The following is a 25998-nucleotide window of genomic DNA, read 5'->3' as shown; positions in this document are numbered from 1 at the left end:
AGCTGGTGGCCAGGAAGTTCCTCTCCTTGTCTAACCACAGCTGACCCAACACAGGCTGACCCAACACAGAGATTCTTCCCCTGGGGGAGGCAGAGGAGCCACGTGGCCAGGAGCCACCCTCAAGGACACTCGTTTGGGAGAGCGTGGGCCCGGGGACCTTCCAGGGGGTCGCACTCCTGCATCTGTGGCCTCCAGTGAGGGCAGTAAACACGCTGGGGTGCCCTCGGAGGCACGTGGTCCCGGTGGCTGGGCTGTGACGGGCGGTGCGGGGTGGAGGCGGGTGGTTTGGCCCAGTGCGACAGTGGCCAGCAGGCCCTGGGCCCCGGGCAGCAGGTGGGGCCAGTGGGTGCACAGGACAGAGGCTGTGGACGCGACCCAGAGCCACGGAGTTGGGGACCGAGCCCCCTCCACTGGCTTCCTCAGGGTCGACCCTCAGTCAGGACTTCAGCCCCGACCACCGCCACTGTCCCTTATGCATCACTGGCGTTTTTTCCTCACGAAAAGGCATTTCCGATTCCTTTCCAAATATTTTAATCTCGACAGTATTTGAGTATTCTTGCCTGGACAACTGTCACTGGTAAGAACCCAAAGAGCACAGCTGCATCTCCTCCCACGCACCCCCCTCACCCGCTCGTCCGCTCAGGGACCTGACTGGTTTTGTTTCTGATCCCGGGGTCCCCAACTTATCCCACTGCTTCTCCCACCACGTTGGTTGCTGGCGCCCCAGCCCCCCGCAGCGCTGGGTGAGGGAAGGGAGCGGCTGGACTCCGAAGGGGCTGTGCCCTGCGGCAGCCAGGACCCCAGTGCCGCCCCCGCCCCCGCCCGCGGGAGCACGTGACTTCCCCGGCCCCGGCCCCGCCTCCGGCCCCCGCCACCATAAAAGCGCTTGCTCCGGAGCCCCAGCGGAGCCGAAATTTCCCGCGCCGGCGGTGCCAGTACCAGGTACTCGGGACTCCCAACCCACGCGGAGCGAGAAAGGCAGCGACGGCCGCGTCGGACCCCAGGTTCACTCCGCGGAGCAGTGACCAGGAGGGGGCGGGCAGAGCGGGTGACGGCGAGGGGCACGGGTCCGGAACTGGGGGACCTGGAGGCGGAGATCGCGGTGACGCGCGGGGTGGGGCGGGTTAGGTTTCGTTTTCCCGCAGCGCGCGGTTTCGTTTTCCTACGGCCGTTCCCGTCGCGCCCCCGCAGGGCCCAGCCCGGACGCCGGCTCGACACCTGTGGCCCCTCGTGTGCCCGAGGCCCCGCCGCATCTGTAGCCACACCCATCGCCTCCTTGGCCAGGACTCACCTGGGCAACACCGTGGCCAGAAGTCCTCAACTTCCATCTGTGACCCCAACACTTGGGACCCCAACACCCGGGACTACCTGCGGAGACTCAGGCGGAACCCTCCTCTCACCTGCGCCATCCCCCGACTGCCCCCGCGACCCCAGCCCTCGCCGCGGAGGGCGCGCCGCTCTCTCTACGCCCGGCCCTTGCGGAGGGAGCAATGGCCGTGGCTCCCGACGGGTGAGCCCGCCGCGCTGCCCGCTGCCGACCCCACCCACGCCCCCAGTGGCCCGCGCGCGCCCTGACGCCCGTCTGCTCCGCCCGCAGGGGGACCCCGCGCGTGCTCTTCGGAGACTGGCTTCTGGGCGAGGTCAGCAGCGGCCGCTACGAGGGACTACGGTGGCTGGACGCGGCCCGAACGCGCTTCCGCGTGCCCTGGAAGCACTTTGCGCGGAAGGACCTGGGAGAGGCCGACTCGCGCATCTTCAAGGTGGGACCCCAGCCCCGCCCGGGGCGGGGGAGGGCCGGTCCAGGCCCAGGCCCGAGTGTCCGGGCCGCGTAATCCACTCAGTCTCGCTCCCCAGGCCTGGGCTGTGGCCCGCGGCAGGTGGCCTCTCCGCAGCAGCGCAGGTGCCCGGCCGACCGCCGAGAGTGCGCTCCGAGCTTCCTGGAAAACCAACTTCCGCTGCGCGCTGCATTGTACGCGGCGCTTCGTGATGTTGCAAGACAACTCGGGGGACCCTACCGACCCTCATAAGGTGTACATGGTCACCCCCGGGCCGGCGTGCGGAGGTGAGGAGGCCACGGCAGGGCTGCCGGCAGGGAGACTTGGCTCTGTCCCGGGAGCAGCCGCTGGGTCGGATTTTCGGTTTTAGAAAACTGGCATGGGAGAGGCTGGTGCCAGATTGCTGGGGGATGGCGGGGCCGGGGTGAGGGCGTGTGGCGCGGCTAGCGGGGACTGGGGATTGCTGGGAGGAAGCTCATGGGCCTGTTGGGATCAGTGAAGGGGAAGTGCGGTTGAGCTTTGAGGAGCTGCCCAGGGATTCACACCTAGGTGTCCCACTCCAGAGTCGCAAGTCCAGTGTTCCCCCAACCCTAATTCTCCCTCAGAAAGCCCAGGCATTATTAGCCAGGGGGAGGACAAGGCCCTTGAAGATGCCCCACCTACAAGGGTAAGGTCACTGCCCTCTTGGATCCCACTTTGGGGCCGCCCCCTCTCACTGGGCTGGGGAGCTGCTGAGTTATGCTGGGACCGTCTGTCCTCTCCTGCAGGATGGGCTGGCCGGGCTGAGCCCTGAGCCCTGTGCCCCAAGCCCAGCCGGAGATGCTGGGGACCTACTGATCCAGGCTCTGCAGCAGAGCTGCCTGGAGGACCATGTGCTGAAAGCTGCGTGTGGGGTGGAGCCGATAGCCCCTGGGGCTCCTGGTGAGGGGCTGTTGGAGGGGGATGCTCTGCCCTGCAGAATTCTGTGTGCCAAGGGGAGAGACAGGCAGGACAGCAGAGTCCCCGGGGAGAGAGGGCCCGGGGGAGGGGGGTGCCCAGCAGGGACAGTGCTGGCCAGAGGTGGGCCATCATCCCTGCTGGGCACAGCTGAGCCTCCTCAGGTCCAGAGCTCCCTGCTTGGGAGTTGTGCCTGCCACAGTAAATGTGGCGCCACAGCCCCAGGCCTAACTAACAGGAGCTAGGGAACATGTGGAAGGAAATGGGAGGAGCTGGCGGCTCGGGTGCCAGCTCAGGCCTGCCTTCCTCTCCAGACACAGGCCCACCCCCAGCCCCCTGGCAGCCCCGAGAGGCGGAGCCCCGCACCACAGCCTCCCCCAGTGCCTGCACCCTGATGGCAGGGCATCTGCACGTGGCTGGTCCCACCTGCTCACAGCTCGGTCTGCACACACTGCCCAGCTTGGGGGCCCTGGACTTGACCATCACGTACAAGGGCCGAACAGTGCTGCAAGAGGTGGTGGGGCGCCCGAGCTGTGTGCTCCTGTATGGCCCCCCCGATGTAGGTGGTGGGGCTTCAGAGCACCAGCGAGTAGCCTTTCCCAGCCCCGCCGAGCTGCCCGACCAGAAGCAGCTCCACTACACAGAGAAGCTGCTGCAGCACGTAGCCCCCGGCCTGCAGCTGGAACTGCGGGGTCTCAGGCTGTGGGCCCGGCGCCTGGGCAAGTGTAAGGTCTATTGGGAGGTGGGAGGGCCCCTGGGCTCGGCCAGCTCCTCCACCCCCGCCCGCCTGCTGCCCCGGAACTGCGACACCCCCATCTTTGACTTCAGCACCTTCTTCCAAGGTCAGTGATGCACCTGCCCTGGGGCTGAGAGCATCCCCGCCTCCCCCCACCCCCCCTCACCAAAGCCCTGTCCTGCAGAACTGGGGGAGTTTGAGGCCTGCCGGCGCCGGGGCTCCCCTCACTACACCATCTATCTGGGCTTTGGGCAGGACCTGTCAGTGGGAAGGCCCAAGGAGAAGAGCCTGGTCCTGGTGAAGGTGAGGTGGAGGGTCCCTGGGGTGGGGGTGGGGGGAGGGAGGGAGGCTGCACACAGCCCTCCCCCCACCTGACCGCGCCCTCCCCACAGTTGGAACCATGGCTGTGCCGGGCATACCTGGAGGGTGTGCAGCGCGAAGGCGCGTCCTCTCTGGACAGCGGCAGCCTCAGCCTCTGCCTTTCCAGCTGCAACAGCCTCTATGATGACCTGGAGCACTTCCTGGAGCACTTCCTGATGGAGGCGGAGCAGCCTGGCTAGGCTGGGCCCCCAACCCCTCCCGATCTAATAAAAAGATCCCAAGAACCAGTGCTGATGTCCTGACCAGGGGCAGGCTTGAGACTGAGGCTTGGGAGGGGCACTGTGGATGCGAGGTTCACCCTACTTCACGGGAAGCCCGTGACCTGTGGGCCCAGGAAGGGAGCCCCCTGCCCCGTCCACGTAGGCCTCCTGTGCACACCCGTTCTCCTGACTTCACAGTGAAGAAACTCAGGGCATGCTTTAGAGCCAACAAACTGCTCCAAGAGCGCAAGGGCCCTCAGGACATGTGTCCCCCCTGCCCCCAGAGGGGGCAGCACCTGGGGCCCCTCTGCCGTGAACAGGGCTCCCCATCTGTGCTGCGCCCAAAGCCTGTCCCTGGCCTTCGAGACCCGCCAACACTGCTCTGCTTGGGAGGCGGACCCAAGTATAAACCCGAGCAATTACAAAACACAGCGAGCAGACGAGGGATCCTGGGGCCAGACGGCTGCCTGTGGGAGAAGCGCCGCCCGCCCGCCCCACCTTTGGTTTCTCATCACCAAAGGCTTTGCCCAAGTACTGAGCCAATCAAGACATTTCTAAAGATAATCCGTTTTTGATAAATTAGAACACAATGGGAACAGTGTGTGTCTATAATGTACATATAAAAGTCCAGTTTTAAACTGTGAGCAAGACACGTGCACAGACCACGTGCGATCACAGGAACCCTGGAAACGGGAGGGCGAGTGGCCCGGAGTTTTCTGCTTCGGCTACTCCAGCCAGAAGGGCCCCGGGCAGGCCTCAGCCCTCGGCACCCTGGGCAGGCGGCTCCTCACCGGCCTCGGCCCGCCGGTGTCTGCGCATATGCCTGTACTTGTCCACGTAGGCCTTCACCAGGTTGCCCACCTTCACGGGGTTGATCTCCCCACTCTTGCTGTGGCAGATCTGGGGGAGTGGCGCACAGTTACCCGGATGTCCCTGCAAACCCGCGTGGTCAGGGATCATGGGGATGGAGCCCTGGGGACCACGCCATGAGGGACAGCAGGCAGCCTGACGTGCGCCTGCCTGCTCTGCCCCCCTCAAGGGCTGCTGAGGGTCCCACTGAGATCAGCTGGCATGTCCATCTCTCAGGGTCTCACTTCCTACCCACGAGCTGGGTTAAACATCTTGTGTCATTTAGCCTCTTTAACTAAAGTCACGAGGACACAGTCGTAAGCCCCTCACAAACACCAGCATTTTATACCCCCGAAGCATCAATGAGGCGTGGCTACAACTGGCCTGAAGCTGCGCCCAGGATGTGGCCGAGCGACCCTGGGGCCGGAGCCCCTCTCTCTGGGCTCACGGACCCCACACCCACCTTCTGCACGGCCTTGCGCAGAATGTCCTTGTACTCGTCCTTTGTCACCTCCCTCTTCTGGTAGAAGGGCTTGATGGCCAGCTTCACCTCCTCCACAGCCCGCTCTTGCACGTGCAGCTTCTTCATGTACTGGGGGGGACACTTGTGAGACCACTGGCCCCTGGCTTCCCACCCACCCACCCGCCTCAGTCCCTGGAGGAAGGAGGGGCGGGACTCACCTCCTCGTTCTTGGTCTTCTCCGAGGCTGGCCTGGGAGCAGCTGTTCTCTCCTCGGAGCTGTTGGCAGCGGCGGTGGTCACAGTGGCAGCATGGCCAGCCGGCTCTGAGGCTGCAGTCAGGACGGTGGGCACTGGGGCCGGGCTCTGGGCCACCCCGCAGCCCATCAGGGGCAGGCTCCCCTGCAAGAGGAACTGGACCGCGGGCTGGCTGACAGGTGCGTATGGTGGGACACTCGAAGGCAGAGCCGGAGTGGGGGGCAGGTTCAGGCTCTGTACCTGGGCGAGAGCACAGCCCGCTCAGCCCCTGCAGAGCTCGGTGCCCCAGTGCCCAAGGCAACGTGCTCCCAACCCCCACTCCCGAACCACTAAAAGCCCCGGCAGAAAGGGGCTGGTGCATGAGGCCCTCAGCCCCAACCCGGCCCAGCTTGAGTGGCCTGAGCCCAACGCCACATCCCTGCAGGCCAGGCGCCCACCTGAGAAGGGTCAGCATCAGGAAAGCCAGGCTCTGGAAGCACATAACCAGGGGGAGGGGGCTCAGAGAAGGGAGCCTGCTGGAACGCAGCCACGGGGCCCGCGTCCTCGGTTTCCCGGGGCTTCTGCGGCCTGTGAAGCGGCGTCCCTGAGGGCCAACACAGGGGGGTGGGTGCTCTGTGGCCACGCCAGAAGGCTGTTTCCTGGCTGGAAAATTCCAGAAAAGCATCCCAGCAGCAAGGACCACAGGTCAGGCCGTGGCCATCTCCCTGCATGACCAAGGAGGCCCGTGAGCCATCCAGGGAGAAGACTCCGTGGTGGTCGCTCTGAGCCATCCTTGTATCCCGCCCCGTTGCCCCACCCCGCCCAAGCGCCTACTCACGCAGGCCTCTGTCCTCAGCCGGGGCACCGCTCTCCACCTCCTGGAGGTCCCAGGTGACTCTCTTCACCAGCGCCTTAGCCCGCAGCAGGGGGTTCTGAGAGGGACCCTCCTCCTTCCCCGCAGGCACCCCACCCATGGCTTGGCCTCCCAGAGCGCAGGGAGCTGTGGCTGCCTCGGCCGCGTCCTGCTGGAGCAAGTGCTCCTCTCGAGGGCCCTCCATCCTGGGCAGGGGCTGCGCCACATCTTCACCGTGGATCCGAGACACCTCCCTGCGGATGATGGCCACGGCCAGGCCAGCGTCGTGCTGCTGGCCAGCCGGGGGCCCAGTGGGCTTGGGCAGGAGGCCTCGCTCTGGGGAGGAGTCCGTGCTCTCTGGGGAGGGCGGGGAGCTCATGTCATCAAGCTGCATGAAGATGGCTTCGTTTGAAAAGTCCTCGAAGAGGTGCCCTGCCTCCACGGAGTCACCGTAATCCAGATCCTCGGGGGGGTACTCGGCTGGCACCTCCAGGACTGGGGGGACCTTTGTGGGGGGCTTGTCGGCCTCAGACCCCTCCAGCAAGGCATCTGTTCCTGCCAAGGCCAGGGGCCTGGCCGGGGGCTCCCTGTCCAGCCTGGGCTCCCCCTGGGGAAGGGGTGTCGGAGAAGCCTCTTTCGGAGCCAACTTCCTCTCCGGGGAGCGGGGGCGGGGCCGTGGGCGCTTCTCACGGGACCGAGGCCGCCGGTGCTCCCGGGGCCTGTGCTCGGGGCTGAGTGACCTGGACCTACGCCGCCTCCTCTCCCAGGAGCCTCGCCTGTCTCGGAGCCGCGCGGCACTCTCCCTGTCGGGCCTCTCCCTCCTCTCCCGGGGGTGCCTGGGCCTCCGGGCTCTCTCCAGGCTGCTGTGGGGTGAGCACTCCCTCCCCCGAGACCCCGACCTCCGCCTCTTCTTCCTCCTGCCCTCGCGATGCTCGTGGGAGGAGCTGCCGGGGCTGCCGGAGCGGGAGCGGGACCTCCGCCGGCCTCGGCCCCAGGAGCCCCTCCTCCTCTCCCTGCTCTTGTCCTTGGCCTTTCTCCGCTTGGTGCGCTCGCGGCTGCTGGAGCGGTCGCTGGAAGACCTCCGATCCCGGGCCTTGGGCCGGTGCCTCTTGGCCTGGTCCTCACCTGCCGGTGGCGACGCAGACCGCGAGCTCCTGTCCCCCGAGCGCGACGAGCGGGACCCTGAGCGGGCCCTCCGGTGCTCCCTGGTGGCGACCCTCGGCCTCTGGGCTTTCTTCCCACCGCGGGAGCTGGACCTGGAGCGGGAACGGGTGGGGGACCGCAGCTCCACGACCCTGTGGGTGGTTGCGGGCAGGGCGTCCGGACTGGGTGGGGCGTCCGGCTCCACCGCAGTCACACAAGTCACCGTCCGCCCCTCTGAGCCAAAGAAGGAGCTGCGGGGTGGTGGGTCCTCGTCCCCCCAGGGCTCTGGCGGGGACGGCCTCTGTGCTTGTGCCATGGGCTCCTCCTCGCCCTGGAGCTCGGGCAGGCCGCAGGGCCCCTGAGGGGGCTCGGGCTCCTTCCCCATGCCAGTCTGCACCGTGTAGGAGGTGACGCAGCGCACGGGCAGCAGCACGGGGGCCTTGGGGCTGTCAATGGAGATGGTGCGCGTGATCTCAGAGGGCAGGAGGCCAGAGCCCGGGTGCTCGGGGCTGCTGCTGGCCGAGCTGGAGTCAGAGCCGGTGGGGTTGAAGGGGTCATAGATCTCGCTCTTCAGCTGCTTCGTCTTCCTGACGGAGAAGAGGGGCACAGGGCTCTCTCTTCTCTGCACCTTGCTGTCCACGGGCCGGAACGTGTTACAGAAGCCGGGGCTGAGGACTCTGCCGGAATGGGCTGTGTTCCCAGGAATGTTGATCCTGAAGCTCTCGAAGGTGGAGCCGACACCCTTCCCCCGGGAGGGGCCCAGCGGGGCAGGGGGCTGGGGGCCGCCCCCCGAGCGCGTGCTGGGCTCCTGAGCGCCCCTGCTGCTGGGCTCACCCTCCGCCCTGGCGCCACAGCCAGGCTGCCTGGGGCCCTCCCTGCCCGTCAGCCGGCTGATGCAGGAGCTGGGAATCTCGACACTCTGCCCGCCGGCAGGGACCTCGCCCACCCGCCTGTCGTCTCTCCTGATCTTTGGTATCCTGGGGAGCTCGGAGATGTCCGTCCTCCTGGGAGCTGGTCTCGGGGCCTGTCCCAGCACCGTGCTCTCGGAAGGCGAGTTAGAGCTACCATTCGAGGTCTTCAATGCCGCAGACCTAAGAGGCGGAGGGTGCTTGCTGTCGCCGTTAAATCGGGGGCCGTCACTTTGTTTTAAGCTGGGTCTGCTCACGCTGGACAAGGTCTGAGCCTGGCCTGACTGAAGGGTCACCAAGGAGTCCAGTCTCACAGCTGCCCCCAACGTGAGCGCAGGGACATGGGCGGGGGTGGGCGGGGCCGGGGGTGTGCCCGGGGTAGCCCTGCCTGGACAGCTGGACCCCAAGCTCTCTGGCCCGCTTCCTGACTGAGTCCCTCTGGGCTGCAGGCAGGCCCCAGACCCGGCGCCTTCTGCCCCTCTGGATGGACCAACTGAGTTTCGCTGAAAAGAAACTGGCGCTAAAAGACAAAAGGCAAACAGCCATCAGTCCCCACCCCCATCCTTAAAAAGCTCCACCCTTCTCAGAATACCCTCCCAACGGTGCACGGTTTCCACTCCCGCTCACTCTGGCTGGGCACAGGGACGGGGCTGGAGGCTCACTCTGCTGCTGCCCAGCAGCCCCTTCTGCTTCATACACTATCTTCACGCTATTTGTGGATCAGAAGGAGCCTGAGCCCGTGACGGACACTTGAAAACAGGGTAGCACTCCAGTCTACCAATGACCACGCCCATGCAGCCTACCCTGCCCTCCATGGCCAGATCCCCCCGGGCCCGAATCCCGCTGGGGCCCAGATCCGTGGAGAGGGCTCCACGCTGGTTCCTGGGGCTGTGAGAGCAGACGGCAGCTGCGGACAGCAAGGAGGGCCTGTGGGCTGCCTGGTAACTCCCCCAACAGATAGATGTGTTATCAGAAAGCGGTGGGACAGGCATCTTCAGTCCCTCAGGACCCTCACCTACACTCGGAAGCAAACCCTAGAGCCGCTGGGTCACACCACACGACTGTCCCTGGAGGAACGCATGTCCTCATCTCCAGGCGCGCAGAGGTGGGGACGGCGGGCCGTGCGCAGAGGCTCCTCACCTGCCCTCTTGGCGCTGAGGGAGCCATCGCGGTGGATGACGATGTCGGCGCCGTTCATCATCAGGAAGCTCTGGCCTGACAGGATGCTCCCCAGCAGGTCAGGGCCGGGGTCCGCATCCACTTCCGGCTGGGGCGCCATGGCGGGAGCGCTCCTCCTGCAGGGCAGACCCGGGGCAGGCCCAGCGGTCACGGCCCTCCTGCCCACGCGCCTCCACACCCAGGCAGCAGGCAGTGGCCCCGAGGGGAGGGGTGAGACCCACCCGGCAGCTCGGACTAAAGGAAGATGGGGTGGGGGGGGTCGAGTCGTCCGAGGCTTTGGCCCCGGCTCCACTCACTGACAGGCAGGAGCTCGTGAGCAACGCCGACTGGTAGAGTTGGTTAAGTCTTTCTTTTGGAGGGTCAAACAGAGAAAAAGCTTGGCTCCCTGCCCGGCCCCTCCCTGCTGTGGGTTCTGCAGCAGAGCTAGGCACACGGAGGCAGCCTCTGGGGCTGTCACCTCGTCCCTGTGCCCTTGGCTTGGGACTGGCCGCAGCACTTCCTCAACCAAGAGCCAGAGGACAGGCCACAGGAGAGGCCGTGGGTGCCAGGTGGCAGAGCGCCAGCCCAACATGGAGCCTACGGTCCTGGCACGCCTGGGGCCCCACCCCACACCACCGCCCCGGCCATCCTGTCCCCCAGGACACACCTGGAGAGCCCCATGGAGACGGGCCTGGCCACAGGCTGGTGCGACCGCAGGGCTGACCGGGACAGGATCCTCCTCTTGATGCTCAGAGGGGAAGCAGGGCTCGGAGATGCCTCTTCACTGCTGGAGGAGGACACATGCCAAAGGGCACGGGGTGACCCTGCACATCGAGGCCCAGGGGGCCACCCCCCTACCTCTCAGCAGCGTGTGGCACAGGCGGGCTAAGCACTACCCCCACGGCAGCCCTCGAGACTCAACAATGAACCCAGGCCCCGTGCAGCGGTTTTCTGTCAGCAGCTGCCCGAGTCTCTGAGCGGGGACGGGGTGGGGGACAGGCGAGTAAGTTAGATCTTTCTCCAAATTAGGGGACGAGTAGGTACAGAATTCTGAGAACAACTCGGAAGCAGGAATTTCACAAATGCGAATTCTGAGGCTGAGCCATGCCTCCACCAGGAGCGACATGCCCACGGGCCTAGGAAAAGAGTGAGCCCCCCCAGTTCCCCCTCTGCAGTCACCTGTCGAAGGGGTCCAGCTCATAAGGGTCTCCAAACAGGGAGAGAGAGGCTGCCCCGATGTCTGCACGCATCAGCCCCAGAGAGGGGTCTGCAGGCTTGTACACCGAGGGGATGCAGGCTCCATGGGCTGGCCTGCGGAGGCCCAGCGTCCGTGCGATGCGGGAACGAGCTGTGGCTTCATTCTGAACCCAGGGGACAGAGGGAGAAACACTGATCCACAGGGCTGAAATCTACAGCCTCCATTCCAACTACGAATCCGCAGCACCAAACACAGCCGCCCGAGTAGCCACGGTCCTGCAGCCTGAGGGTAACGTGTACTCATCACACGTGAGGACCCCGCCTGGGCCTCACCCCCACCCGGCTCACACCGGATGCCGGCACCCCAGGGCACAAGCGCCTTGACGGGTTGTAGCCCAGCCCCTTGCGCCCCCCGCGGTCCCAGGAGCCGCTCTGCGGGGCCCAGAACACATCTTGTCTCAGCCCCATCTTCAATCCGTGCTACAGAAACGTGCATATTTATCTGTGAGTCTCTAAGTAATTATAAAAAAAGGGTCCTTCTACGACTCCCACTATCTACCCACACACAGGACTGAAGCTCGCCCAGCGTGATCCCCCATCCGACGCTACCTTTATCTTCTTCCCTTTACTCTTCTTCACGCGGCCCTGGCGTTTCCTGGACCTCGTCCCCGAGCTCCTGCTCTTCACAGATGATCTGGACTGGGTTTTCTTTCTTCCCGACACTTTCCTCCGTCTTCCTACAAAGAGCACATTGACAGCGCGCACTTCACTGTGCGCCCCACCCCAGGTGTCCCCCCCAAGACCCAGCGGACGACAACTGTCCATCCCGGCCTGGGGCCTTCCTCTTTTTATTTTTTTTTGTTATAGGGTTTTACATACTTCGCCACAGAGGAGGGGAGGGGGAAGGCAGTGCAAAGCAAAAACAGAGTAGGTCTGAGCCTACTTTGATTTGTAGACCTCATTATTAGAACCGGCAGATTATTTTACACAATTATGAAACAAAATTAAATTAGAAAACACAAACCCTAATAATCAAAAGTAAAAGGAAACACTGGCTCCCAGCTCTGTATCCACTTGGTGGTCTCACCCCGGAGAAGCACTCTCCCAGAGGCTTGGAAACAGATGACCTCACGGTACGTGTCCAGTAAAACGTATCCTGAGGATTACATTGCAAACCCAGCAGCGTTCCGTCCCCCTCAGCCACCCTGGGGCGCTACGGGCTGACTGGGGACGAGCCATGGCAGCCACAGGGCGCCCTAGTTCTGTGATGCTCCAGCACCCCCGAACTCTCAGGAACCCCAGCACAGAAACAGCAGGTTCCGAGAAGACGTGTGCTGTTAAAGCACTTCCGCTACACTTGAACCTGTGATCTCGCGATGAAGCTAAAAGCCCTACCTGATCTCCACTGAAGGATGCTACAAGCAGCTCGGGGGTTCTGAGAACTGCTCAACAAAGGAAACAGACGGAGGCGCCAGCGAGCCCGTGCTGTCCACGGAAACTGCACTCCTGGAAGCAGCCCGTCAGGAGGAAGCCTCTCCTTCACCTCCTCCGTCACTTCATGGATCTGAGACCTGAGCCCCGGGGCTGCCTGACTGTGAACAGAGAGCCTGGCGGAGCTGCCCGCTGGGAGGACCCCCAACCCCAACCCAAGCAACCCTTCAAACACCCCACCAACCCAACGAAACGCCCAACTGCACCTGAGCCAGCCTCGGGGCTCCAGCCGCCCAGCCGGAGCAGGTGAGACCTGCCCACGAGGGATGCGCCAGGATAGGAGACCCTGCATCACCCCCAGTCAAGAGGACACAGAGACACTTAACAGGCAGCCACTAGTGCAACACAGATCTCCTTTGGCTCGAGATTCAAGTAAACTATTTTTTTTAATTCCATCACAATTTGTGACACAATTAGAACTTTCAACCCCGACCAGCTATTTCACCGTGTGCTGCGCAATCACTGCTCATCTCCTCAGGTGTAACAACGGCCTCGTTGTTCAATCAAAAGAAAGACTCCCTCTTCCAGAAACATATTGTGAGACACTTAGAGGTAAAATGAGGAGCTGCTTCAAAATAACAGAGGGGGAGGGGGTGGAGAGAGACGAAGCAGCCCCGGCCAGGAGTCACCAGGCCATGGCAAGACGGTCACAGGGTGCTGTTCCTGTCTCCCTGCGCTTCCACAGTGTGACTACGTCTGTAAAAAGTGCGAAACATTGGGCTTCTCTGGTGGTGCAGTGGTTAAGAATCTGCCTGCCAATGCAGGGGACCAGGGTTCGAGCCCTGGTCCAGGAAGATCCCACATGCCGCGGAGCAACTAAGCCTGTGCGCCACAACTACTGAGCCTGCGCTCTAGAGCCCGTGAGCCACAACTACTGAAGCCCGCGCGCCTAGAGCCCGTGCTCCGCAACAAGAGAAGCCACCGCAATGAGAAGCCTGCGCACCGCAACAAAGAGTAGCCTCCGCTCGCCACAACTAGAGAAAGCCCGCGCGCAGCAATGAAGACCCAAAGCTGCCAATAAATTAATTAAATAAATAATTTTTTTTAAAAAAGTGTGAAATATTCATAGCAAAGATGTAACAGCCAAGCGTGGGGGCCACTCGGGACAAAGGGAGAAGTGAGCCCGTCTCTCCAGGAGCTGCAGCACCTCCAGCTCTTATCCTGGGACGGGTCTGTGAAATGCAAGGGAGCAACTGCTGGGACTGAGAATTGAGACCCTGGACATGAGAGGAGATCCAGACAGAAAATACGAGAAGCAAAACCTCTCTCATCCTGAACTTCAAGGCAGTGATCAGCGTGACCTCGGGGTACAGCTCCTGGCTCCATCTACTACACGGGGTTGCGAACCAGGACCACCCACCGGCGGCCCTTGGGTGTCTTCTCTGTGCTCAGCTCTTCGGGGGCGAGGGCTCTCCGGGAGCACATATGCGCTTGGCACCTGGCAGGGTCACACAGGGCAGCGGAACCAGACACACACACGCCCGCTGGGGATGGGGAGGACGAGCGTGGGCAAGAACGCAGCGCAGCTACAACGCGCACGTTGCTGATGGGAGCGCAGGGGGTGAGTCACCTCCAACACACGTTCACTGGTTGCACCAACTAGTCTACTGCTCTCTACCGACCCAGAGCAGTGGAAACACCTGCCTGCAGGAAAGATACTCACAGCAGCTTCATTACAGAACCAACCCAAATGCCCGGCACAGGCAGGTGGACAAGCTGGGGTGGTTCGTGCCGTGGCATGTTCCTCACCAATAAACAGAAATTAACCCCAGACACCCACTACACAGGCCCCCAATCACTGTGCTGAGCGACAAACCAGAGCACACACTCAAGACCTCACGAGTGAGAACCGAGGATGGCACAGCTAGCGCCAACGACAGGACGGCAGGTGCCTGGAGGGGCTGCCTGGGGAGTGGGGGCACCGGCTGGAAGCCTCGTCGGTCTCACCGGGAACCATACGCCCAGAGTGGGTGTGCTCATCACAGAAAACGTATGTCTCAATAATGTTGATTTTTAAAAGACCACAGATTGCAACCCACTGAAAAAAACAGGAAACCACATCTACTGGTTTAAATGAATAGTCAAGGAGAAAAAGGAAAGCTCTCTTTGGAGAATTCCAACCCATGAATATAAATGGAGCACAGACCCAGAAATCGCCAAGGATGTTAAACTGGGGTGAAAGCTTCTCCCCAGGCAGGGATGTCGACTACCAAAGAAAAATGGAACTTACTGGGACAAAATTACCGAGACTAGCACAGAAAAGGACTAGAAAGCGTGAACAGCGCCAAAACCAGCAAAGACACTGAATTCATCATTTTAGCCGTTCCCACCCAGAAAAGCCAGGTATGGGACTTCACCTGTGTGTTGCCCAATTTAGAGAAAACATCGCGAATCTTCCACAAGGTCCTTGGGGACTCTTCCCCGATCAACTTTGGGGAGGCTGTGCCACCCTGATGCACATGCAGGGCGCTGCTGCATGAACAGCACCCTGGGGGGGTTCAGCGGGAAGGACCAGACCCAGACCCCTGGGCCTGCAGGGCCTTCTGCGCGACGGTCTGCGGAAACCAGGCTACAGGAATGGCAGCCACCACTGGAAGCCAGAGCTTCCTACCTGCTTTCCTCCTCCGACGGGCAGGGGCTCGCAGCCCGGGGTGCTGGTACACGGCTGTGCTCAGCCCAGCGGCCACAGCTTCGATGGTCTCGTCCAGCAGAGGAGACATGAGGTACCTCGGGACGTGCTGCACAGCACGGGACGGCGCTGGTCAGGGGGGCCGGAGCCGCCTCAGGCCCCTTGAGGGAGCCCTGAGGAGCCCCCTGAGCCCCCGGGAGGCTGGACGCCTCAGCCTGGCAGCAGCAGACATCAGGCAGGCTGCTGGGGGCTCCCCAAGGGCCCAGTGGGAAGTGGGGTCTGGGAAGGCCTCCCGAGGAGCAGGCAAGGATGCAGAACAAGGAGGGCTTGCGGGCCTCAGAGTGGAGGGCGGAGGTGCCAGGAGGGACTGTGGGCATCTGTGGTGGGGTCCCGGGACCACGTTCCCCATGAAGTCCTCTCAGCTCCTCTCAGTTCAGTACTACGGCCTTGGCAGGTGACAGCTGCAAGGCAGGGGACCCCCGGCAGCTTCCACGATGCACCCATGGGCCGGGCTACCAACCACTGGCCGGACCCGACTGCCCAGCACCCCCAGGGCCAGCTCTCCACTGCTGCCGCCGCCTCAGGCCCACCTGGCTTTGTTCCCTGCACGTGGCCAGGATGCGAGGCCACCAGCACCCACCTGGATCCTCCTGGCTGTGGAGATCCGGTTCCGGTTCACCGTCGCTCGGACCCTCTCGCTCTGCCGTGTCCTGGCGATGGCCCGGGTCCTCCCTGCGTGTGGCTGAAGCCGGCTGGTGGTGGGCACTATGTCGGCCAAGAGCAGGGAAACCTCCTCCTCGCTCACGGGACCCGCGTCTTGGAAGAAAACACCCCGGGCTGACGTGCACTCCGCTGAGCCCTGGCCCTGGTAGGAGGACTCTGGGAAACGGGGCACAGGGGGTGTCTTCCTGGAGCTTGGGCTCCTAGACCCCCATCAGCCAACCCCGTCTCCAGCCCGTGCCCCGCCCAAGGAGTGCAACCGAAAGCCACCCCTGCTGGAGAGCCGGACGCAATCTCCCTGGGACGAGGGGCCGGCCCCACAGGAAGGGTCCGGGCCACCTGGGGGGGGGCAGTGTGTTACCCGCAGCAGGGGCGGCCCCGGGGGCAGCACATTCCGGACAGAACCACTCGTCCACTGGCACCTCCTGGAGAGGGGGGTCCAAACACTCCATGTGGTACCTAGGAAACGAGACGGTGTCCCCAGCCTCACTGTCCCAGCCAAGCGAGCCCTATGACAGGCCACCTGACAACACACCCTGCTGTGATCTCGTGGCCCCCCAATCCACGTGTGGAAGCCCTACCCCGCAACGTGACGGCACCTGGAGACGGCCTGTGGGGGTGACGAAGGTTAAGTGAAGTCATGAGGGCAGGGCCCTGACCAGGGACACAGCGCCCCCTCCCCGATCGTGAGCTCTGCCAGGACTAACTTGGATGCCCCCACCCGAGGCCAAGGGGGAGTCCGCCTGCTCAGAGGGCCTGCGCGCTTGGAGCTGCAGACACCTGTCTTCTCACTCTCCCACTGGCATTCTGGGTGGATGGACCCCCACCACAGGCTTCTGGGCATCTCTGCCCTCCAAGGGGACCCTGACGGCCGCCAAACTCTCCCCAGGGGACGTACCATCTGGAGGGACAGAGCTAAGAGAGCGGCAGCTGGACCCTGACAGCGGCGGGGTGGCAGCCACCATCTTGGGAGGCCAGTCTCCGAGGAACTAACACCCCGCACGGCAGCGCCACCCAACAGCGTCTGCTTTTCAGTTGCTGGAGGAGCCACCGCTAGCATGGGCCGCCGGTGCCGGAACCCTCCAAACTCCATCCCAGTGTCCGAGATGGCACCGAGCCAGGCCAGGTGGAAACCAGCGCCAAGCCCACACTGAACACCCAAGCCCAGGCTGGACTCGGCTTTGAAGCCGCGTGCTGCTCACAGCCCTGCCCTGCGTGAGGGTCCAAGACAGACCCACAGGGCGAAGCTTGCCCCGACCCCCTGGCTGGACCTCACCCGAGCACCCCGGGGACGGACGGCGGGAGGCTGCTCCTCCTGGGACGCGGCAGGCTGGCACCAAGGACCGGGGAGCACCCAGAACCCCAACTAGGTTTCAGCCTGAGAAGATCCTCCAGGATGTGGTCTCAGGAACAACATCCAAGAACTGAGTGGCAGCTTCTGACAGCGTCCCCAGGATCGAGCGCGGTTCAACCCTGTTCTCGCCACCAAGCCCCAGGGCCTGGGAGCGGAGGCTGGCGGGGGTGACAGGCACCCCGCCCAGCCAGTCTGCACTCACTAGTCCCTCCACGGAGGAGATGGCTGAGGGCTCAAACCCAGAAGAGCCCCATGATCGCCCAGTAGGACCAGCCTGCAGCGCTCACTTGAGCACAAGGATGACCTCCTCCCACCGGGAGAGCCACAGCCATGCGGCACAGAGAGGTCCTCCCTCGAGAATAAATACCGCTACATAAAACACAAATGGGGGAACTCCATGGCGGTCCAGTGGTTAGGACTTGGCAATTTCACTGCCAGGGTCCGGGTTCAATCCCTGGTCGGGGAACTAAGATCCCAAAAGCCACGGAGCACGGCCAAAAAAAAAAAAAACCAAGGCAAAACCCCCCACAGATAATCTGTACCTTGCTTCATATAACAGTGAAAGAACCTGGCATATTCATGTATCTATAGACAGGCTTGTGAGCTACTCATTTAAAAATGAGGAACAGGGCTTCCCAGGTGGCACAGTGGTTAACAATCCGCCTGCCAATGCAGGGGACACAGGTTCGAGCCCTGGTCTGGGAAGATCCCACATGCTGCAGAGCAACTAAGCCCGTGCGCCACAACTGCTGAGCCTGCACTCTAGAGCCCGCGAGCCACAACTACTGAAGCCTGTGCTCTAGAGCCCGTGCTCCGCAACAAGAGAAGCCACCGCAATGAGAAGCCCGCACACTGCAACAAAGAGTAGCCCCCACTCGCCGCAAGTAGAGAAAATCCACGCGCAGCAACCAAGACCCAACACAGCCCAAAATAAAAAATAAATTTATATTAAAAAAAATTTCAGTTGCATCTCCCATTATTAAAGAAAAATGAGTAACAGTGATCTTAGACTTGTAGACTTGTGACTTTAGTTGAAAGACTTAACTGTGAGAAAATTTAGCTAATGGCAAATATTAGCAGTGAGGATATTCAGAAGCATACGAATCGCTATATTTTTTATCAGTTTTAATGTTTTAGGTCTATCACAATTTTTATGTACTTGTTTTATCTGTTAAATTCAAGCACATAAAAAAAACAAATAAGTTTATAAATATACTTTACAACAAAAAATATTTTTGATGAGGTTGCAAAAATCCCCGAGTCACTGTTAAAACTACTAAAACTGGGGCTTCCCTGGTGGCGCAGTGGTTGGGAGTCCGCCTGCCGATGCAGGGGACACAGGTTTGTGCCCCAGTCCAGGAAGATCCCACATGCCGTGGAGCGGCTGGGCCCGTGAGCCATGGCAGCTGAGCCTGCGCGTCCGGAGCCTGTGCTCCGCAACAGGAGAGGCCACAACAGTGAGAGGCCTGCGTACCGCAAAAAAAAAAAAAAAAAGACCACAAGTAACAAATGTTGGCGAGGATGTGCAGAAAAGGGAGCTCTCTTGCACTGTTGGTGGGACTGTAAATTGGTGCAGCTGCCATGCAGAGCAGTATGGAGGTTCCTGAAGAAACTAAAACTAGAACTACCATATGATCCAGCACTTCCACTCCTGGGTACTTAACTAAAGAAAATGAAAACACTAATTCAAAAAAATACATGCACTCCAGTGTTCACAGCATTGTTCACAAAAGCCAAGATATGGAAGTGACCCAAGTGCCCATGAACAGACAAATGGATAAAGAAGAAGTGGTGTACACAGACACACACCCTCAGCCATAAAAAAGACTGCAGTTCTGCCATTTGCAAAAACATGAATGGACCTGGAGAGTGTTACACCTAGTGAAATAAGTCAAAAGAGAAAAACAGATACTCTATGTTATTGCTTATATGTGTAACGTAGAAATGAAATAAATCACCGTATATAATAAAACAGAAACAGACTCAGATATAGAGAACAAAGTAGTGGTTCACAGTCAGTAGAGGGGAGTCGGGGAGCAAGACAGGGGTATGGGTGGGATTAAGAGATACAAGCTACTCTGTACATAATAAGGTACAAGGATACACTTCACAGCACAGAGAAGTAGAGCCAATGTTTTATAATAACTTTAAATAGAGCATAACTGATAAAAATTTTGAATCACTGTGTTGTACACCTGAAACTAATATAACTCTATAAACCAACTATACCTCAATTTAAAAAAAAATGCATGCTATGTTCCACTCAATTTTGTTATGAACCTAAAATTGCTCTGAAAAATAAAATCTATTAAAAAAAAAAAAAAAAAGGACTGTAGCCTCCATTTAAAAGCTTAAGGGTGTGGGGGGGCTTCCCTGGTGGCACAGTGGTTGAGAATCTGCCTGCCAATGCAGGGGACAGGGGTTCGAGCCCTGGTCTGGGAGGATCCCACATGCCGCGGAGCAACTGGGCCCGTGAGCCACAACTACTGAGCCTGCGCATCTGGAGCTTGTGCTCCACAACAAGAGAGGCCGCGATAGTGAGAGGCCTGCGTACCGTGATGAAGAGTGGCCCCCACTCACCGCAACTAGAGAAAGCCCTCGCACAGAAACGAAGACCCAACACAGCCAAAAATAAATAGATAAATATTAAAAGAAAAAAAAAAAAAAAGAAAAAACGCTTAAGGGGGGAACTCCCTGGCAGTCCAGTAGTTAGGACTCGGTGCTTTCACTGCTAAGGGCCCGGGTTCAATCCCTGGTCAGGAAACTAAGATCCCACAAGCCACGCAGCAAGGCAAAAAGGAAAGAAAAAAAAAAGGGATAAAAGCTTAAGAGAAAATCGAGGCTTTGTGAGTGAAAGCTCCGACAGCCTCATCCAGGGCTCCCCAGCGTACTCAAGGCCACTGGAAGGCACACAGGCTCGTCTGGCACAGGGAACCCAGGCCAAGAAGGCAAGGCTGGTGACAAGGGCCAGGCCAGGCCAAGGGGTGTGGCGGCCAGTACCAGGCCTCTCCTTCCCACCACGTGTGGGCTCTCAGGCAGCATCCAGCTGTCCCAGGCCCCTCCTTCTCAGGCCCCGAGCAGCCACCATCACTGGGGAAAAGGGTGCAGTCTGCGTGTGAGCAGCGTTCTGAATGCTGCCACCCCCGTGGCCTCACTCGGTCATGGAGTGTGACAGCAAGAGCCGTGAGCTGGACACACGGGTCTGCAGGTCACCCAAGGCTCTGCTTCTGCCCTCCAGCCCCAGACCGACAACAGGCTAGAGGGGACCCGCTCAGACATGGCCAACTTCCGGGACTCCAAAGGGGCAAGGAGCAGCAAGGTCAGGCAACCGTGTCACCAAACACGGATGCAGGCTGAGACTGGTGAGAAAGGAGGGAGGAACGCATTGCATTCTCAGCCGTGTGAGCACCGAGGGCGGGGCTCGGAGGAAGGTGGGAGATGCTGCCAGGCCTGGGGAGGGTGACCTCCTGTCTCAGTGCAGGGAGGTGGCAGGTAGTGGGCCCCGGTGGGCAGCCCAGGCAGTGTCTGCATTGGGACAAGAACAGGCCCCACAGGTGCCCGTCCTCCAGGGCTTGTGCTGCTCCAGCACAAGGAAAGGGCCTGACGAGAAGCAGGGGACCCAATGGTGTTGCGGAATGACAATGAAAGGGGCTCCACGGACACAGGGGTGGCTGGCAGCCTGGCTGGAAGCGCGTCCCACTGTCCTGCCGTGTGAAGCTGCCCTGGCCCCTGGCCTCGCACAAAGGGTGGGTCCTGCTCGTGTCCGCCCCCGGCCCAGCCAGCCCACACCCCCATTTCTTGCCTCTCCCCCTCGTCCTGAGATACTAGGTACATCCCTGCAAGCGGCCTCAGGATATCGTCTGGAAACAGGTGGAGGATATAAACAACGATGGGGGGGACGAAGCATGCGGAGCCCAGGACGCAGCAGACGACCCTCGGGGGGCAGGTGGCACTGAGCACAAGCACAGCTGGGCAGGTCCCTCTAGCGGGTCAACAAGACCAGCTCTGAGCCGAGCTCAGGGCACCCAACGGGAGGGGCTCACCCAGCGTCGCAGCCGTCGCAGAGCAGCAGACGGTCCTCCCGGTCGCTCCTGCCGCACACCCCACAGAAGGTTGGGTCTTCATCCTCGTCCTCCCCAAGCCTGGCGCTCTCCACTGGGATCTGGGGACAGGACAGCATGCTCAGCACATGGCAAGAGGGACCCAAATCCCAGAGCCGTTTATATCATGGTTTGCAATGGACCCAGAGCAGATTCACACGGGCTCCGTGGGCCCAGAGGTTCTGAATTAACAAGCACCAGTGACTTTTGTTTTCTAACCATCTCAGGGTAGTTAGCCCTGAGAAAAAAAACGATTCAACAGAAAAAGTCTGACCCACAGAAGGGCCCCAGAGCAGAGTGGCAGGTGAGACAGCCAAACATGAGGGCTACGCTGCACGGACCACGCGGGTGGAGAACAGGGAAGCGCCGGGCTCTCGTCCCCCGAGAACTGTCCCAGGACCAAGCAAAGCACAGAAACGTGACTGCCAAATGACACTCAAACATGCGCTGCCCCATGACGATCACAGCTACTCCTCATCGCTGCCGCCAGCCCGAGCCACCTCCACAGGCTGCCTCGGTCTCCTGCCCATGAGTCCCACTGAGAAACAGCCCCTGCAGCTCACTTCCCCACGGGTGACTCGCCTGAGCCACACTCTCTGCCTTTGTTCCTGCACCAGCCAGGGACTCGGGACCCTCCCGCGGCCTCCTGGACTCTGTGCTGGGTCTGAGCCGCTCTCGGATCTCCTCCAACTGGACCTGCTGGCATGTAAGTGGGCCCTCCACCCACCTCCCCTTCCCACACAGGAGGCGCTCGGGGCCAAGGACTCAAGAGGCAGGCACTCAAGGAAACAGAGCTTGCCTGCGGGGAATCTGCCAGCGCTCCCCAGAGACCTCGGGCAGAAGAGCAAAGCGCCCAGGGCAGGCCACAGGAGGCTCCACCAGCAGGACGGGACGGGAGCTGCCGGCCCCGGCAAAGACTCCAGGAGAAGTCTGCTCACCCAGAGCCGGAGTCCTCACACATCCCTGGCTCCGCAAATAAAAAGGCACATCTGCGGCTATAAGACTCACTGAGAAGATGTAAGGCAAGTCTCTACGAGTCTTTCTTTTTCTTCTTTTTGGCCGAGCCGTGTGGCTTGCAGGAACTTCCCCGACCAGGGACTGAACCCAGGCCATGGCAGTGAAAGCGAGGAAGCCTAACCACTAGGCCACCAGGGAACTCCCTCAACAAATCTTTCTAATGCTGCTCCTCAACAGAAGACGACGTATGGAGGCCTACCAGTCCCCAAACAGCAGGTGAGCAAAAGCACGCTTTCAAGAGCAAGGAAAACACCTTGTCCCCAGCCCTCGTGCTCCTGCCACGCGCCTTCCGAAGTCTGGTTCCGAGAGAGCTGGCCCCCTCTCCCAGGTCTGGGGTCCACACCCTGACCTTCCCGGCCTGCTATGGCTGCCGTGGCTCAAGAGGAGAGAAGCTCGGAGATGCAGAAAAGGCGTGTGGGAGTGGAGAGGAGGAAGTCTGGGAAACCGCTCCCATGCAGAGCCCAGGCTGGCCGGGCACACGGCACCACCTCCAGCACCGGGTTTCACGTTCATGGCCGCAAACGGCCTTTTAGTCGATTTCTAAAACACACGTAACTAATATTTCAGGAAAGCAACTTGCCTTTTGAAGGCATGTTTTCCCATGAGATGGGGACCAATGTAATACACAAAAGGGGGCGCCTACACTTACCTTCTTCAAGATTTTACCGCCAAATTGAGCTCGAATACAAATACATTTAAATATAGTTCGATCAACTGGACAGGAATTGGCATTCTGTAAGAAAGAAAAATCATACTTCAACCTTATAGAATGACTTTCACTATTAATACCATCTGAAAATAATTTCATTTAGAAGTCAAGACTTCCTTTTACATTAAAAATCTAATTTGCAGAATGCCTGTGTAGGCTAGGCCCTGTGCTAGGCGGCTGGGGATACAGCGGTGAAGAAAAGAGATAGAAATCAAATCCCTGCCACGTGGGGCGGTTCTCTTGGAGGGCCAGTCAGTGCTAAGAAGACAAGAGGAGGGCAAGGGGTGGCGGGACAGCTGGGTTACTGGCCAGCAAGCAGGGGGCGGAGGAGAAGAGGCTGGGTGCTTGAGGCAACGCCGTTACTGTCACCCTCGCTGGGTAAGGGCAGGCACGGTGCGGCGAGACCTGCCGCGTTCCCGGGGTCCGAGTTGGTGAGGGTGGGAATAGAAAAGAATCAGGCAGGGCCGCTGGTCCTCGAGGACGGTGAAAGGCACGGGGCTGTGGGCCACGCGTCCTTTGACTCATTACTTCTTTGAGGTTTTTCACAAAGTTCAGAAAGTAGGGAGGGGGCAGTGCTTCTAAAGCTCACCCTGCAACACTGCACCATCTGGTGAACCCCATGTGCTTTTACTGCTAATCACACGACTCAGGCTTTCCTGGGTCTATGAGGTGACCCCTCAGCACGTAAGCACCGGCCAACTCGGCCTGAGCAGGCTGCCCCTGGGCCACTAAGGATTTCTGGTCCCCGAGGGGCACCGGCCCATAAACAACCCTCCTGATCCAGCGCTCCACGAGCATATCACCCCACAGCGAGCTTCACCGACCACCCCGAGGGCCTAGAGCTCGAACGAAGCAGAGATCAAGCTCGGACGCCACCTGGGGCTCCAACTCCTGTTGTAGAGCAGAGACCCAGACCCTTGAGAGGCCGGCCACAGGCTGGGTCACACACACACAGAGGCTAGCCCGAAGGGAGGAAGTGCCCGAAGAGAAGCCACGCACCTTGGACCACTCCACGATGCAATCGAGGCAGAAGTAGTGGGCACAGCTCTCGGGGGTCCCCACAGCCTGGTCCCCGAGAGCGTTAAGACAGATCGGGCAGCTCTCCAAATCATCATCAGAGTTCAGTGCACCGCGGGCTTCCAGCGCCCCCCGAGCAGCCGCTGCCGCTGCTAGCGGGTCCGCACCGTCGCCCTCTTCCTCGGAATCCTCGGAACCTTGACGAAGAGGCAATGTTACAAGTCCACAAACCGGAGTACAGGAGGCATGCAGGCCGCAGCCGCACTCGGGTGAGCAGGGTCCCGAATCCCACACACGAGGGACAGACCCACTCCTGCAGCCCCACCAGGACAGATGTCACCGGGCATTTTAACCCGAAGCTGCTTCCAAGCTCAGGGGACACCAGCCCCACCCCCCCAACTTGGAGCCGAATCAGAACCCTCGTGAGGCAGGCAGCCTCCAGGGGCCAGCCCGCCTCTCGGCTCAGTGCAGTGGCCTCCAGAGGGTGCCACGTGCCGTCAACACCCTTCTCAAAACAGTGTCAGTGAGCCACGGCCCTCAGGAAAGGCCTCTCCTACAGGTCTTTCATTTTTCTTGCTTCAGGGATTAGAGAGCATAAATTCCTAACCCAGCAAGCTGGCCACAACAGTCCTGATCAATTTCTGAAAGCTTCTGAAGCTGGGGTTAGGCCAGCAGAAAAGGAAGGAGACACTTGCAGTTCACCAAGGCAGAGTCAACAGGTGCATTAGTTTTCTCTCCCCACTGAACTCCACTGAAATAACACTATTTCACATGGACAAGAGAAGCAGGCTAGAGGTGTGGCAGGCAGGGTTCTTACACACCCCTGAGACCCTGCTGTCTCAAGGCAAAGGGAAACTAGAACATAACCAAATGAGCTCTTTAAAAGCAGTTTTCTCTGGCTGGTTGTAGAACGTTGCGGCCTATCCACTGAGGGGTGGCTCCCAGGAGCTGAGTGACGACGGCCTCCCCTGGCAGCCGGCCAGAGAGAGGACTGGAGCCCCATGCCCGCAGGGATCTGAAATCTGCTGACAAGCCGTGACCTTGGGGGGCACCCTGAGCCTCAGATGGGAACGGCAGCCCTGTGACCCTTGATGTCAGTCAGGTGAGAACCAAGCAGAGAACTGGCCACCGGTGTCTGGACTACAGACCCATGGAACCACTGAGCACGCGGTCCTCAGCTGCTGTGTTCGTGACAATCTGTTACAAACCAAGAGAAAACTAACAAAACTGGTGTCCACAAAATTTTGGAGAATGACTTTGCTCAGCTTCCTGCCTGGCTAAGGGCGTGGAGGCTGAAGGATCTGGTTCTTCCTCCGGAATTCCAGAAGGCTCAGGAACTGAAGGGAAGGCAGAGAGCTGGCCATCTGAGGGCCACCTGACCCCTCCGCGGTGTCCCACCCACGGAGGACGCCTCTGAAGTGCCTGAGGGGCAGCGACCACCAACGGAGAGGCGGCTAAAGACACAGGCAGGTGCCAAGACCCTGGGCCACCCGCCTCCTCACCCCGTCTCAGGGGCGGCCGGACCAGGCCCCAACCAGACGAAGAACCAGGCCAAAGGAGGTGCAGACATGGGTGCCAGCCCAGCATGGCAGCTGGCAGCACAGCACGCCTGGGAACCCAGCGCAGGTGAGGGCACGGCTCACACGAGGAGGGCAGGACCACACTGGAAAGAGCTGGGAGCAACTGAGATGAGGCCAAGTAGGGAGGGGCTGCGAGCTGAGCAGACCAGGACGCATGTGCACCGCCTGGAGAGCGGGCTGAGGCAGCAGGTCAGAGTCCCAAGTCCTCATGTTTCATCCTAAGACTTGAACAGATAATACCTATCTAAAGTTGAAAACTGAGCAAACAGCGACACAAGCAAGTGACTTTCAGGAATCAACACTAGCGCAGGAAAAGCAAAAAGATGAGTAGAAAGAGCTGCGGAGAGAAGGGGGACGTGGCAGATACCAGGCCCGTAAGGATGCAGGTAACTCCCTTTGAAGACACTACGTTTGAGACCTCTTAAATTCTCACCAGCCACAGAGATACGCTCCTTGCCTGTGAGTTTCACTGACCGGCGCGGAAAACTAAGGGTGTCTGGTGGAGTTTTACTGCCCATCAGCTATGGCCGTGGCCTCCAGGTGCCTGCC

General features: G+C 60.5%; 2 protein-coding genes across 19 annotated transcripts in view; one reads left to right on the top strand and one right to left on the bottom strand.

The window, feature by feature from the left end:
* The first annotated feature begins 908 nt into the window (after positions 1-908).
* IRF7 (interferon regulatory factor 7) lies at positions 909-4052 on the top strand. 4 transcript variants are annotated; one of them, XM_022565266.3, is made up of 9 exons: positions 909-1004; positions 1192-1510; positions 1598-1760; positions 1855-2062; positions 2381-2442; positions 2543-2696; positions 3026-3553; positions 3632-3750; positions 3840-4052. In XM_022565266.3, exons 2-9 carry the CDS (start codon positions 1491-1493, stop codon positions 4005-4007), a joined length of 1422 nt encoding a protein of 473 aa, XP_022420974.1. In that variant the 5' UTR covers positions 909-1004; positions 1192-1490; the 3' UTR covers positions 4008-4052. The 4 variants fall into 4 exon arrangements, with proteins under 4 accessions (XP_022420974.1, XP_022420976.1, XP_022420975.1 ...); XM_022565267.3 differs by having other exon boundaries at positions 924-942; XM_089914269.1 differs by having other exon boundaries at positions 934-1004; positions 1129-1510.
* A 527-nt stretch (positions 4053-4579) lies between these two features.
* Positions 4580-25998, bottom strand: part of PHRF1 (PHD and ring finger domains 1) — a 29646-nt gene continuing 8227 nt past the window's right edge. For 4 of the 15 annotated variants that reach the window (XM_089914252.1, XM_089914253.1, XM_022565255.3 and 1 more), the window contains 15 exons: positions 23852-24066; positions 22793-22876; positions 21070-21188; positions 16034-16131; positions 15593-15831; positions 14935-15061; positions 11442-11569; positions 10815-10996; positions 10303-10422; positions 9618-9772; positions 6412-8997; positions 6032-6177; positions 5559-5834; positions 5341-5469; positions 4580-4928 (listed from right to left, as the gene is read on the bottom strand). In XM_089914252.1, coding sequence (XP_089770378.1) covers positions 4785-4928; positions 5341-5469; positions 5559-5834; positions 6032-6177; positions 6412-8997; positions 9618-9772; positions 10303-10422; positions 10815-10996; positions 11442-11569; positions 14935-15061; positions 15593-15831; positions 16034-16131; positions 21070-21188; positions 22793-22876; positions 23852-24066 — 4748 coding nt within the window. In that variant the 3' untranslated portion in view covers positions 4580-4784. The other 11 variants (XM_089914254.1, XM_089914251.1, XM_089914249.1 and 8 more) reach the window with 10 other exon arrangements.

The sequence above is a fragment of the Delphinapterus leucas genome, chromosome 7 (assembly GCF_059928025.1).
Source record: "Delphinapterus leucas isolate spDelLeu-1000000601 "Yukka" chromosome 7, BTC_Dleu_Yukka2, whole genome shotgun sequence".
NCBI lineage: Eukaryota > Metazoa > Chordata > Mammalia > Artiodactyla > Monodontidae > Delphinapterus > Delphinapterus leucas.
This window is presented reverse-complemented; position numbering and strand designations above follow the sequence as displayed.

Coding starts and splice junctions, on each gene's coding strand:
- IRF7 (XM_022565266.3), top strand. CDS start 1,491: ATGGCCGTGGCTCCCGACGG. Junction 1,511..1,597: donor ATGGCCGTGGCTCCCGACGG/GTGAGCCCGCCG, acceptor CTCCGCCCGCAG/GGGGACCCCGCGCGTGCTCT. Junction 1,761..1,854: donor CCGACTCGCGCATCTTCAAG/GTGGGACCCCAG, acceptor CTCGCTCCCCAG/GCCTGGGCTGTGGCCCGCGG.